Source organism: Rhea pennata, chromosome 5 (genome assembly GCF_028389875.1).
Source record: "Rhea pennata isolate bPtePen1 chromosome 5, bPtePen1.pri, whole genome shotgun sequence".
NCBI lineage: Eukaryota > Metazoa > Chordata > Aves > Rheiformes > Rheidae > Rhea > Rhea pennata.
The window spans coordinates 20,749,405-20,762,446 of NC_084667.1; the positions used below are offsets into that span (position 1 = coordinate 20,749,405).

General features: G+C 35.2%; 1 protein-coding gene across 1 annotated transcript in view; it reads right to left on the bottom strand.

The window, feature by feature from the left end:
* The window catches only part of TTC17 (tetratricopeptide repeat domain 17), a 57,193-nt gene that overhangs the window by 30,206 nt on the left and 13,945 nt on the right, over positions 1-13,042 (bottom strand). Inside the window, 12 exon segments of the mRNA XM_062577299.1 lie at positions 788-865; positions 1,399-1,573; positions 2,777-2,892; positions 3,335-3,475; positions 5,071-5,183; positions 5,490-5,650; positions 5,898-6,037; positions 6,402-6,546; positions 8,193-8,302; positions 8,990-9,121; positions 10,293-10,404; positions 11,411-11,580. Coding sequence (XP_062433283.1) covers positions 788-865; positions 1,399-1,573; positions 2,777-2,892; positions 3,335-3,475; positions 5,071-5,183; positions 5,490-5,650; positions 5,898-6,037; positions 6,402-6,546; positions 8,193-8,302; positions 8,990-9,121; positions 10,293-10,404; positions 11,411-11,580 — 1,593 coding nt within the window.

A 13,042-nucleotide genomic window follows, 5' to 3' on the forward strand; every position in this document is an offset into this window, starting at 1 on the left:
GGATTGTTCTGAACAGCATAATAACAGGAATTAACTCCTACTATTAATTTTTCTTCTTCTGGGTAAGACAGATGCACATAGTAAATGGTACTGTTTTTAGACTAAAACAATACATACATACACTGCCTTGACACAAGTTGTACAAGAGAGTTAATTTGAGAAATATCAGCTTGACACATCAAAACCAGTCAACCTCTATCTCAACGGTTCCTGTCATTTGTCTTGTGCTGATGCTGCGAGGCCCCACGCAAGATGGAGGTGGCATTTTGCAGGGTGTTATAGAGATGTATGCTCTTTGCCCCAAGAGTACTAATTATCCTGACAGAGAAGACTGGCAGAGGGTTGAGTTTCTTTTTTCCTTTTTTCCCCTCCCTTTTTTGGGAGAGTGGAGGAGGGTTTAGGTAGAGCAAAAAAAAAAGACATACAGGGCAAGATAAAAGATGGAAGAAAATTAATACACACAACACTGAAGTAGTTCCAAGCTATTTTAGTCAGTTAAGCAAACATCTGCCAGGATTAGCTAATACATTGCTGCTCGCAATGTCCTGCAGTCACAGGAGTAACAAATAACTACAGGGCTGTTTGGTTTATCCTGTGCTAACTGAAAAGGAGTTTGCTCTAAGTTTGAGCTTTTTGGTTAACCTAGATTATCAAGTTAGTTTCACCTCAGTCACAACTGCCAAGTAAGCTTATGTCTTATACACCACTGACTGATTTCTTCAGAAGTGTAGAAACCAGTTTCAAATCAAATTCTTCATTTAACCTCATGCTACAATTTCTGACATACCTTTCTGATGGCATGACTGAGAAATGCTCCTATCTCCTCTTGTGTAATAGTTTGATTGTTGATACGAGAATGCAAGATCTGGAAAACAAAGAAAAAAAAAAATTTTACAGCATATGCCTGTATGAGTCAATGAAGTCTCATTTCACCAAGTCTTCCCTTTGGCAGAAAAACCTAAAAAGCTTGTTCTAAACAAATGAAGCAAACGGGTAACTATTAAAGTAGCCAATTTACAGAAAGCAACATGAAGAACTAATTTCAGCCTAAAGTTACCAGCCTTATAGAATACCATAGTTACTGGAAACCCCAAGATGTATTGTGTCAAATGATTGTTAGATGTTGAAGAAGAAATTCTCATAGTAACTTAAATCTCTGTGTGCTTTTCATCAGCATTTAAGAGAGATCAGATACTAGTTTTATTCTGGGTGATAAGCTCTCCCTTTCTTCAGTGGTGTTATAAAGCATTTGCTTCTCTTCTTTCAAAGCACTGATTGGCCTGTGATACCAATTCATCTTTTAGATATCAGTATTTTTCAAGTCCAGAGCAAGACTTACATGGCAGTAAAAAAGGAGAATTTAAAACAGAAGAGAACCAAGGAGAAAGTGTCACTTACTTGTCTTGCTTGATCATCTGGCATCTTAAATTTGAAATCTAGATTACTGTCAAGTTCTTTGACCAGTAGGTATAGAGATTCATTGTTACGAGCATCAGTAATGGAGGAACAGTCTGGTGGCTGGGTTTCTCCAGGCACAACAGCTTCTCCTGGGATACTCAGGACTGAGTGGACTCTAGCAGTAAGGAGAACCAAGAGAAACCAGTATCACATGTTGCATATCACTAATATTTAAACATAAGAATCAGCTACATAGCAATTGATAAGTCTCACACTGTGGACTACCATGAGACATAAGCTAGAAACCAAGGAAGTTCAAAGACCACTCTTCCCTCAAAACACATTTACTTCCCATTCTTAAGCACACAACCTCTATAAATAAAGGTCAATTCAACAGAGACAAGACACAGCAGGTTCTTATATTATGCTAATAACATTTAGGATTAAATGGATAAGTGAAAAAACTGCAAAAAGAGCAAGTGCTCTAAACTAAAATTTTATTTTAGGAACATAAGTAGCCAAATTATTTGGGAAGAAAATCCTATTCAAGTTGAAAGCTGTTTTTTCAAAGGAAGTTTCAGGACATGCACCGATGAGAACTTTTGCTTTAGCACATGTTCATTACTAGAGTTATATTGGCCAGAAGTAGTGGGTTTTTTTATTATTATTATTATCACTATTACAGTGTTAAGTGAATAAAATTATTATGAAATAAAATTATCTTAATATATTATGAAATTACCTTGACCTATGTAAGGTGGCTACCGCAGCAAACATTTATCTCATCCTATGTAATAACAAATACTGTTGACTATTCTACAACTAAGCTGGTTTTCTACTTCAGTCCAGAAGTACTGAGCCAATGCTTTCCAGTTCTAACCCTTCTTCAGTATTTTCTGCTCATCACAATTTTCTGTTAACATAACTAGACTTAAGAGGAATATACACAGCCTGTAACAGTTACTTATTTTTATTAAACTGATTCTTACCTTATTTTTCTATCTATAGGTCAACTCATCTTTTTTTTTTAAAGATGTTCTAGAACATGTTCAAGCTTACCCGTAATTTTTTTAATTTTATGTTTTAGTAATACTGTAGATGTTTCATGTATTCACCTTGTACTATAAACAGGGAACAATTGTCATGGAACTGGGACTCCTGGTTGTCCCAGCTGTAGCAAACACAACACTAAAGAAAACCATTTCTTCCATTAAACTGCCAGAGAAACTGAACATATCTATGCTGTTGACTACTAATGGCATCTATCCTCTCCAGAAAGAAAATGCTCATCTTGCATAATTAAGAGACTAGTTTGACAGTAGCTACACTACTGGTGTCAAAATGTACAAATATCAGATTTTTAAAAATCACCACTTGCCTGAATCCCCTATTTTCTGGGGGCAGGAAATATGTTGGCAGTTCTTCTGGATCAGGAATTTTGGGGAAAGAATTCATACACTCTGATCGTTTAGGCCAAAGAATATCCTGTTTATCCTACAGGGAAAAGGAATTATTTTTGATTACTTTCATCATTTTTAATCTTCTAATTATGAAGCTAACAAGAATATTAGGAATAATCTGAAGAAAAGAGGAGCAGGATCTTTAAAACAATTATTTTCCATCTTTTCTGGAACAACAGCAGTTCAATTTTCTACCTTTACTCTGCTATACTTCTTTATTTGCAGACATTTCCAAGAGTAGTTGAAGAAGAACAACCCCATCTGCACTGTAGTAGAGTTCAAAATAATGGGAAATTGGTAGGGAGAAACTGCACAGGAACTTGCATGTTGAAGAAATTTAGAACACTAGATTCTTCAGTGCTGTCAACAGATCAACACTGGACTACCAAATGCTAAGAAGTTTTACACAAACAAGCACAACAAGCACACTTTTATAATTCTTCTTTGAAAGAGGAAAGCTTATCCCGTCCACTCACTCTATCGGACTCTACACTCCAAACTGAAAAAACAGAACGAGCGACAGGGGAAGACTGCAAGGATTGGCTGTGGTCACTTTGGTTTGCGTGAAGATCCAAATTCACAGATGTCATTCTAGAAGTTGAAGAATCTTCACCAAACTGGAAATAAAGGATAATCATAATAAGAATATTTCATAAGGAAAAGAGATCATACACTGAATTTCTGTGTGTTATTTTTCCCCCACCATTTATGTAGTTAAGTTTCACTGAGGAGCTGAAATACAGGTAGCAGGAAAAAAAAGGAAATTTAAGTCTCTTGCTCTTGGTCCACTCACAGCAGGTAAAGGTAACAACTGTGTTGTAAATAAGTCAATGAAAATGTAAGTGTAAATTAGCAAAAAAAAGCTAAAAGGTATCATACAAACATTTCCAATAGATCCAAAGAAAATACATGTTTCTAGACAACATACCTCTAGATCAAGTTAAATTTACCAACACTTATGGTTTGTAAAATTATCTTGATAATCTGAATTTTGGTTAATACAACAAGAAGAACATACAAGGAAAAAGAACTCAAAAAACCAAAGCATACTTAAAAATAGTTACTCCCGCTTTCTTGAACTAGTTAATAAAAACTCCAGAACATTTTCTATACTACAAAATAAATCAAACCGTATTCTTTACCAACAGTTCTAACACAGCAGTGATGTTGTTCAGCTGGCGTTAACTTTGGATTTTCAACGTTAGCATACAGATTATTTTCTGAGATTTTTTAGTATCATTGTATCAGATTTTCTTGATGCACTTATTTTAAGGTTGCTAAAGCACTCAATTTGTCAGCAATAAGCTCTGCAAATTGCTTTTTGCAGTTTTGTGCTCCTGATAGGAAAAAAGAGATTAAGTGTACTACTGCAAATAAGATTTTAAATTGGGAGTAGTGTGCAGATGTTGTAGAGCTTGAGTCATGTGACAGTATGATAAACAAAAGAAATTACAATCCATTTTAAGGCTGTAGAAATGGGAAGTGATTAATACTACATTAATTTAAATATTCTTTGCACTATTATATTGGAATGTTCTTTCACTGCAGATATCACATATTAAAAAAGAAAGCGACTTCTTAGAAATCCTTTGCTTCTTCAAGAACATTAGCCACCTAATGCTTTTTCGTTGCCATCTTTGAAGTAAACTAAATTTGAAAGTTGAACATGTTATGCTCCTAGAGCATTTCATGCCTGAAATTTAGTTTACTCATGTTAGAGAAGGCAGTATTCCTCAAGTCACTTGATTCTTATATTTCATAGAAAGAGGCATTGGGCTGTTCTACACAGATTGAAAAGCCAGAGGACACAATATGGAAGTAGTTGGTATCCCATAGTAACCTAAGAACTGGAAAGAATAAAGTTTCTCGGTTCAAACAAACAAAACTTAAAAAAACACCCCAAAAACCACACCACCACCCACAGCACACACACAGAAAACATACAAGCAAAAAACCCAAACCCACCAAAGCCTTACACAGTAACACTCAAATTTCCATCCTCCACAGTGGATCTCAGCTTGTATTGCAACCAAAAAGTGACAAACTAGTATTAGGTACCTTAAACTCTGATAAAAGAACTATACCATTTCTCATTGTCATTACCACATCCCAAATACACCTCCTTTTTCAAGCTTCAAAAAGGATGAAGTGTTTTGCTAAATGAGACAGACAGAATGTGACTTAAAGCAATGACATTAATTCACAGACAAACCTGAACATATTCCACATTTTCAAAAATGTCCCCACGGTGATATCGAACAGGCTGGTCCCACTGGCAGTGCAAACTATGTTGCTGGTTGCCTAGTCTACAAATCTGATGATTCCCTGCAGAGCACAAAACATTTCTTTCTATGATATAAGTGAGGTTTCAGAGGAAACAAGAGTAGCACACAGGAAAGAAAAAAAAAAAGCCAAAATTTGATTTTTTTTTTATATGAGCATAGAGTAAAATCCATTTTTGAAGGAATCAAAAATATTTGTTCAAGAACATATTACAATCGTGTTTTAACAAGCAAAATGAAAATGTCATTCAGGGTCATTGTATTACATCAAGTTGTTACTTCCTTACATTAATTCAAATATGTGCAATTCTTCAATCCATAATTGAGCATGAACTCAAAAAAGTTGTACCTAATTGAGCTTCTTTTGCCATTTGTGTCTCATGAATGATGTTCCTCAAGATTTGCTCCTCCTGGATGAGCTTATACTTGTCTAAGACATCTTGTTGTCTAAGATAATGATCATGCTGCTTCTGATATTCCTTCAATTCATTTAATGTTCGTTGCAGTGATCTTGAAAGTGGGATAGTAGAAAAAGTTAACTGAGTATTTTTAAAAATAATACTTTTTCCTATAATTTTTACTATCACTATTACAATTTAATTTTAATTTTTTCTAGATTGCTTACAGTATGCTTATGAATAATTTTATTGTACAAAGAAATATAAAGTTACACTTCATTATTTTATTAGAAATGTAAGCAGTTACTGAAAAAAAAAAGAGATCATATATATTTTCACTGGGGTACTTCTTCACTTACCTATGCTGAGCCTCCAGTTTTTGCTCAAGCTTTTGCTGACATAGTACAGCATGCTTCCTTTTTATAGCTTGCTCAAACCCTGGTTTGGCCTGTAAAGCATGATCGTAACACAGGACTGAGTGGTTGTATTCCCCAAGCATCTGAAGAATGATTAAAAAAAGGAAACAGAAAATTAGCTGCAAAATTTATAATTTTCTTCTTTAAATTACTAACTAAAATTTTAATTTGTTACGAGAAGCACCCTGTCTTTTCTAAAATTCAGGCCACTATATCTGCTAAGGGAGAGGCTGTGGAAGAACTTCTCTGGGATTTATTTCAAAGTGTTTCTGCTTGCTAAAAGACCAACTTTTTGGATGAAAACATCATGACAGAATCTTAAACATTAAGCATAAAATGTATGTAGAACACAAGATCCACTATAAAAGAGAAAAGCATTACAAGTTTAGCCAGAACAATTAAAAATTATTCATTTTTATACAAGTTGTGGAAAATAAAAGTATTTACCGCATATATATTCCCCAAAGTGTAATAGCTGGTAAAGAAGTCGCTGTATTCCAGAGCTGCATGGACCACAATTGCAGCATCTGCAGAGAAGTGTGCACGGTGTAGAATATTTGCCAAATTTACCAATGCAATATCTTTATTCTGCCTAAAAGAAAAACAAAAGGATAGGAAAAAAAAAAAGAAAAAGACATTAAAAGAAGGTCTGACTGTGCAAGCATCACACATAAGGACACACTCTATATTCATATACCAAATATGTAATTTGAAATTAAAAAAAAATACGTCTAAATTATATTGACTTCACACATTATAGCACATTCTAGCCAGACAGCAAATGCTGAGAGTAGCAGCCAAGTAGTTTGTCAAACCTCACCCTCTCAAAACTGAGGGTCAAAGGGAAACTAATATTTTTAAGCATTGATTCTCCTGACACTTTGCTCTCCCAAAAAATGAAAAGGCATTTTCCCTACTTTGAATATACATATCTATCTTCCGCACTACTGTACAGGTGTTTTTCACTTTTATTCACTGAACTAAGGCTATTTCAAGCTACACAACAACAGAAACTACCTAGATGCCTTACAGAATCCGCTACATAGTTGTCATGCAAATGTTACTTTCCTCATAACAGTGACTGGATAATAAAATAACAAAGTAAGTTTTATTCCTATTTTATTCATGGATAAGCAAAAGAATAAATGCTTTCAAATCACAGAATCCATCTTTATGAATTGGAAGACAAAGCTACATCTCTTATACTAGATCTCAACTACAAGGCCATTTTTCTGGGATGACTTGGTTTGAAAGCTAAATCATTAGCCATAACAAGTAGTGTTTAGATTCTTGCAGTAGTCAGGCGAATTGTATTTACGTACAGTTGTGAAAAGAGCCCTTGTACTTCAGCCGCATACAGCTAATTTCCATTTGTGCTTGAGAAGGTAAAAATTAAACTGAATTTATAGCTTTTAAAGAAAACCATCATGATGCAATTACTCCACCGTGGCACAGATGATGTTTCTTTGGTGCTGACTGTACTGGACCAAATGCAATAGGAACATTATGATTAATTACACATAGCACTAAATGCATATTATTTACAGCTGAAAACAGCTAAATTAACATTTCAACTCTTATAAATCGATCTACTTTCTCATACTGCTGACAGCTTAATTCTAAGTTACATTCTTCTGAAACGCAAGTGTCTTTTCAAAACTGATTTTCACAGCAACTTTGAGTCTATCTTTTTCCCTTTAGTACCAGCATGTTAAAAGTAGCAGGATCTACATTTCTGACCACCGGTCTTAGGGAGTCTCTCCACAACTTTTCCAACAGAATAGAACTGTACTAGTTTATATTAAGCTAAGAGCTTTAGCTTAGATAGCTGAACTCCCATCAACAACAGCAGTCAATGACTCCCAAAAGCTGCAATGAACCTGCTACTGCCATTGTCACTCTTAAGGCTGTTACAAAACCTACATAGCTCATCTGTTTGATATTTGTAGCTAAAGGTACCAACATTTTCCAGCATATTCTGCAGGAAAGTAACACAGTAAGTGGAGCCCCTTTACAAAGGTCCCTAATAAGGAATAGGATTAGGCCATTATTCTCTTGTTACTTTCAGGTTCATGGGCCATTCCCCAAAAAGTTTTAATGTAATTAATGAAATTCTTAAAAATACTCAAGTAATTCCTGAAAGTGCTACTGCCTGGTACAGCACATAAAGAGGAAGAACAAATAACAGGAATTATTTCTTAACTTAGTTTTAAAAAACAAAACCTCAGCAATTCTCACCTGGAAGAGAAGTGAAGGGCACGCATGGCACATTCTACTACTTGATATGGTTCATTCTTTATTCGCCAGTAAAAAGAAGCCATATTATAGAGTACCCAGGAAGAAGAGTTCTGCAGCAAACAAACACAAACTATAGTAACAACTAAGACACGAACTAAAGGGCTGATCAGGGCTTTAATTACAATCGGAGGTAAACCGAGCACTGAATTTGCTCCAAGCTACCCTCCTCTTCCAGAGAGCTGCCATTTGGCAGTAGCTGTGAATGTTCAGAAAGAACAGATCAACATATAAATGCATCAAGGAGAAAACAAACTTTATTTCTGCCTTTCATATGGGTGCAAATTCAAAATGAGATGAAATGAGAAATGACAGAAGTTTAAGTATCTGCAGCTTAGTTTGGAAGTTAAATGTGAGTTTACAGATTTTGCATAAAGGCACTTAAAAATATACATTTTGGTACTACTGTTTCTTCTTTGCTCTTTAAATACTTGCACTTCTGTTTAAAACCTTTTATTACCTTGAAAGAGCAATGAATGTAGCTTGCCAAATCACATAAATACATGAGCTATTGAAGATGACATTAAATAACCATCTACTAGTTTTGCTGATGGCTTCTCATACGTCTGCCTGCCTAATAGAAAACATTATTTGAAACTCTGCCTTTTGTAATCAGAATTTAAAACAAAATATACATGCAGAACTAGTACTGGATCTGACTGCATGTACCAGGAACATCTAATGTTGTGAGATCTTTCTAGCATTCTTCTTCAGTGTACAGTAAGTTTACAGCTTCATACCTTCATTAGCCCGTCATAGATACGGTGACCTATTTCCTCTATACTTCTTCCCAGCCTCCGGGATAAGTATGTGAAGATTGGATCTTCTTTAGGTAACAAGGGTGCTGAAAGATTAATTCTTTCTTGAACTCCCTAAAATAAAAATCAAACAGATTTGCTGATACTTTTACTAAAACTACAGAAGTAATGCGCAAAAGAAAATGACTTCCAAGAAAATCTGCAGTATGATTATTTTACATTCCTATCATCCTTTCCTATCAAGATCTTAGGACTTGACAAGATAATGTCATCTTTGACAAATGAAAAATAAGTATTTACAAGTTCTGTCTAGGCAAACACTATAAGCATTCATTAATGTCAATACCTCCAAAAACATCCTGTGTTTATGAGTGCTATAGATTAAGTACTGATTACTGGTAGCACTGAATGTTTGGCAGCTATCGATTTCAATGAAAAGGACTGAAGCATTGGACTCCTATTAGCCAGGCTGGACACTATGAAAGTACCCCTGCATCTTTTATTCCCTCTCTTCCTTCTCCCTCCCCCCCAAAAAAAAAGGAATTATTTTTAAAGCCAAATTCAGACCCAGGAACACAGCCAAAAGGCTTTGCTCTATTTTTTGCTCATTAAAATGTTTTTTTCCATCTAAAAGTAAGGATTGTTAAAGGCTTGTAATAAAATAAATACTAAGAGATAAGTATTAATGCCAGGCTTACATTGGAAAATTTGCCCATATAATATTCTTGAGGAAGACAATTTTCGCACCAAACTTTTGATGTATCTGTGCTAGAGTAGGTGAAGTTTGTATTGGTAAAGAACACCTACTTTATCTTACAGGTTAGAACCTGGTATTTAGATACCAAAGAGAGTGTCAAATGTGCTATGAGCTACTGACCAGCCTGTAAACAATTTTTTGATCATGAATTTTCATGCAGCTTAACGACCTTGTACAGCATTCTCCAAATTTGAACTGAAACAAGTTACAAAATATGAGCATTTCCCATGAAAGCTGCCATTTATGCTGATGAAACCTGTGTTATGAAAATAAATATTCAGTTTTTCTAAAACGCCCTCTAAAATAAGGCAAACAATAAGAAAGGACAAATAGGATCTGTGCATCTGATGGAACTGTCCTCCCACAAGCAGGTACTTTAGTCAGGGCACAACCATATTTTTAAACAAGTCCGAAACAATCTTGAAAGATTACAATACCTTTCAACCTTGACTGAGAACTGCCAGCAAGAGGTTTTCTTTTCCTCTTCCTGATAGGGAAAGAAGAAACATCTTGCCTTTGCTTGCTTACCCGTAAATGCTGAAAAGCATGAATGCTGTATGGAAGATCTAGAACTTTTGTACAGTCTGGCTGCTGCAGATCCGGAGGCACAGGAGACTTTGTGTCTATATAGTCTTCAGGGCTGAGAACATAACAAGGCAGAATTCAGATTAAAATACTGCTGATGTTCATAAGACACTATTGCAGTAGACAGGCACACAGCATTCTGGTTTGACTGACAGTTACAAAAGAAAATCTTTTTGAGGACATTAGATCATTTCTGATGTCTCCCCAGATTTGAGCTGTAGCCATATGTCATCACTAAAAGTAAATGATAAATAAATAAATAGCAATCTGCCTTAGAGAAGACATCAACATTTTGGATAGCCAGGAAAATGTATCATCATCAACTTAGTGTACTACCAGTAGGTTCAATCGTCTATCTAGAAGGTGAATGACAATGCATGCAGATTAAAAGACTTCTCAGTTGAAAAACCCAAATATTAGTGAGAAGTCCAAATGAAGATAGTTGAAAACTATCTACTACCAAAATTAGTCTTTTTTGACCTCAAGTATTGATTTGATTATGTGAAGAAAGGAGAAAATAGTCAGCCCTAAAGATTAATTACCAGTGAAACAATGCTCAAAGGACTGTTCGTACATCATTTACTTGCTAAGCACAAGAGGTAAAATTGACCAGAAGGAGCGACATCTTCACAAAAAACCTGAACTTTACATTAGACTTTAAATCAAGACAGCTCCGACTACAAGAGGTGCATCTCAAAAAAAATCCCAAAACACACCAGAGTGACCAACTCAAAATTCAAGCAAATCCAACCCCCTTCCACACGATGAACTTCAGTTTAATTCACAAGTCTGCTCATATCCTTGAAAGCTACATGGGAAGAACTGTTTGGAAGTCTGGGAATAGACCAGGGGTGTTTCATGGTAGAGCTAACAGCCAGCAATATTTCCATACCGTATTTTTCCTTAATTAGTGGTAAATACATTGTTTCAATTTCATTCAACATCGACCCACAATAAAACAGCTGTTATCTAAAGAATAATCACCTGACAGTATTAGCTTAATTGCTTGAGCAGACTTTTTTCATTCAGTAAAAATCTTAAATTATAAAGAGTCTCATTACCGGATATCTTTGCTCTCTAAGGTGATGTATGTACCATCATATAGATCCAGGTCCCCCAAGGGCACCTTTGCTTTAATGCAGTCCGGATCCTCTTTATTATGCCTTTGTTCCAGCCCTGTGTCTCTGTCCTCATTTTCCTCTATATGAATCTTTTGAGCAACTAACTGTTTCTGTAGGAATAAAACCAAAAAAACAGAAGAATGTATAGCGACAAAAGTAAGCTGTACAGTTGCTAGGAGTTGAACAATTCAACTTTTTCCTTTATAAAATACACTCAATTTGACGAAAATCTGAAAAGGCTTGTTAAAACTTTGGGAGTATTTCTCTGTATTTTCTAACATTTGTAGGAGATTTTTTGATTTAGATGGAAGATAAGTACTTTCAGTAGAGAAAATACTACTTATATAGGCCCTTATTTCTCCTCATATTCCTAAAAAGAGGGCAAATACCAGTTCAAATTCATTGTAGGTAGTTTAAAGAATAGCCATTTAGTACACTAAGTATAACCAAGGTTGCAGGCCAGTGCAAGAATCAAGACTGAAAATAATTCCCATAAATCAGCTTATGACATACACTATGGGCTACCCCTCACCTCACAAAGCACATGGATATTGATTACTACTAGCAGTCAACGGACAAGTGATCTGCTCCAGTAGAGTAAGTCATATTTAATTCTGCAGATGGAAAACCCATTAAATATCAGAAGTATTTGTATGTGTGAAATAGGAAGAGAATATGTCCCTTTAACTTTTTTTTTTCTTTTTTTTTTAATAAAAAAGTTAAGTCATATACATTCTACAGCATGCTACTACACAAGACTAGGGATACATGCAGTAATAGCATCTTATACAAGATCTTATAGTAGATACAATTTGTAGTATAAAATGATTTGGAGCAAAAGTATGTTAGTCATTTACAAACGCACAGTCCATGCTCTGAAGAGCTTGCAATTAATTTTCTATCCATAGCTAAGATGTCTATTATCACAGAAATATGGATATAGTTCAATGAGAAAGACCTAAATCTCCCTATCCCATCTCCCATTCTAAAGCTAACCCTGGTCCTCATCTAACTTCTCAATTAGCTAATTCAGCTAATCTGACAATACCAAAGCTGGCACAAGAGTGCACGGCCAGAAGCAAGTCTGTGAGCCGTTAGCTTGCCCAGCCCAAACCACAGTTAAACTGCAGTTTAAATTACAGCTACAGTTTAAAGTTCATTAAAGCTCTTTTCAGAAGTGTGTTTTTAGACCTTAATTCAAAAATAAAGATGCTTGATAAAAAAAAAAAAAAAAAAAAAAAAAAAACCCATTCGATCCCTCATATGCCCAAGATGGAGTGATCGAAAAAAACAACCTGACAAACCCAGAGAAGCAAGCACAGGGAAATTCATCAACTACAGGAAACACTGAAGTAACAGCAAGACCACTATGTAACAAATCTAAAACAAGATTACTATGAGTAATTACAAAATGTAGTAGCCAACACCAAAATTAAATATCTCGGTGATTTTTCTTTGCTTAAAAATGTTCAGTTTTATGGATAGCAACAGGCAACAACACAACTGAGGATAATGACAGTCAGTTAAGCAAACCTGAGGCACAAAAATCTGGAGATGTGTGAAGAATTCTTT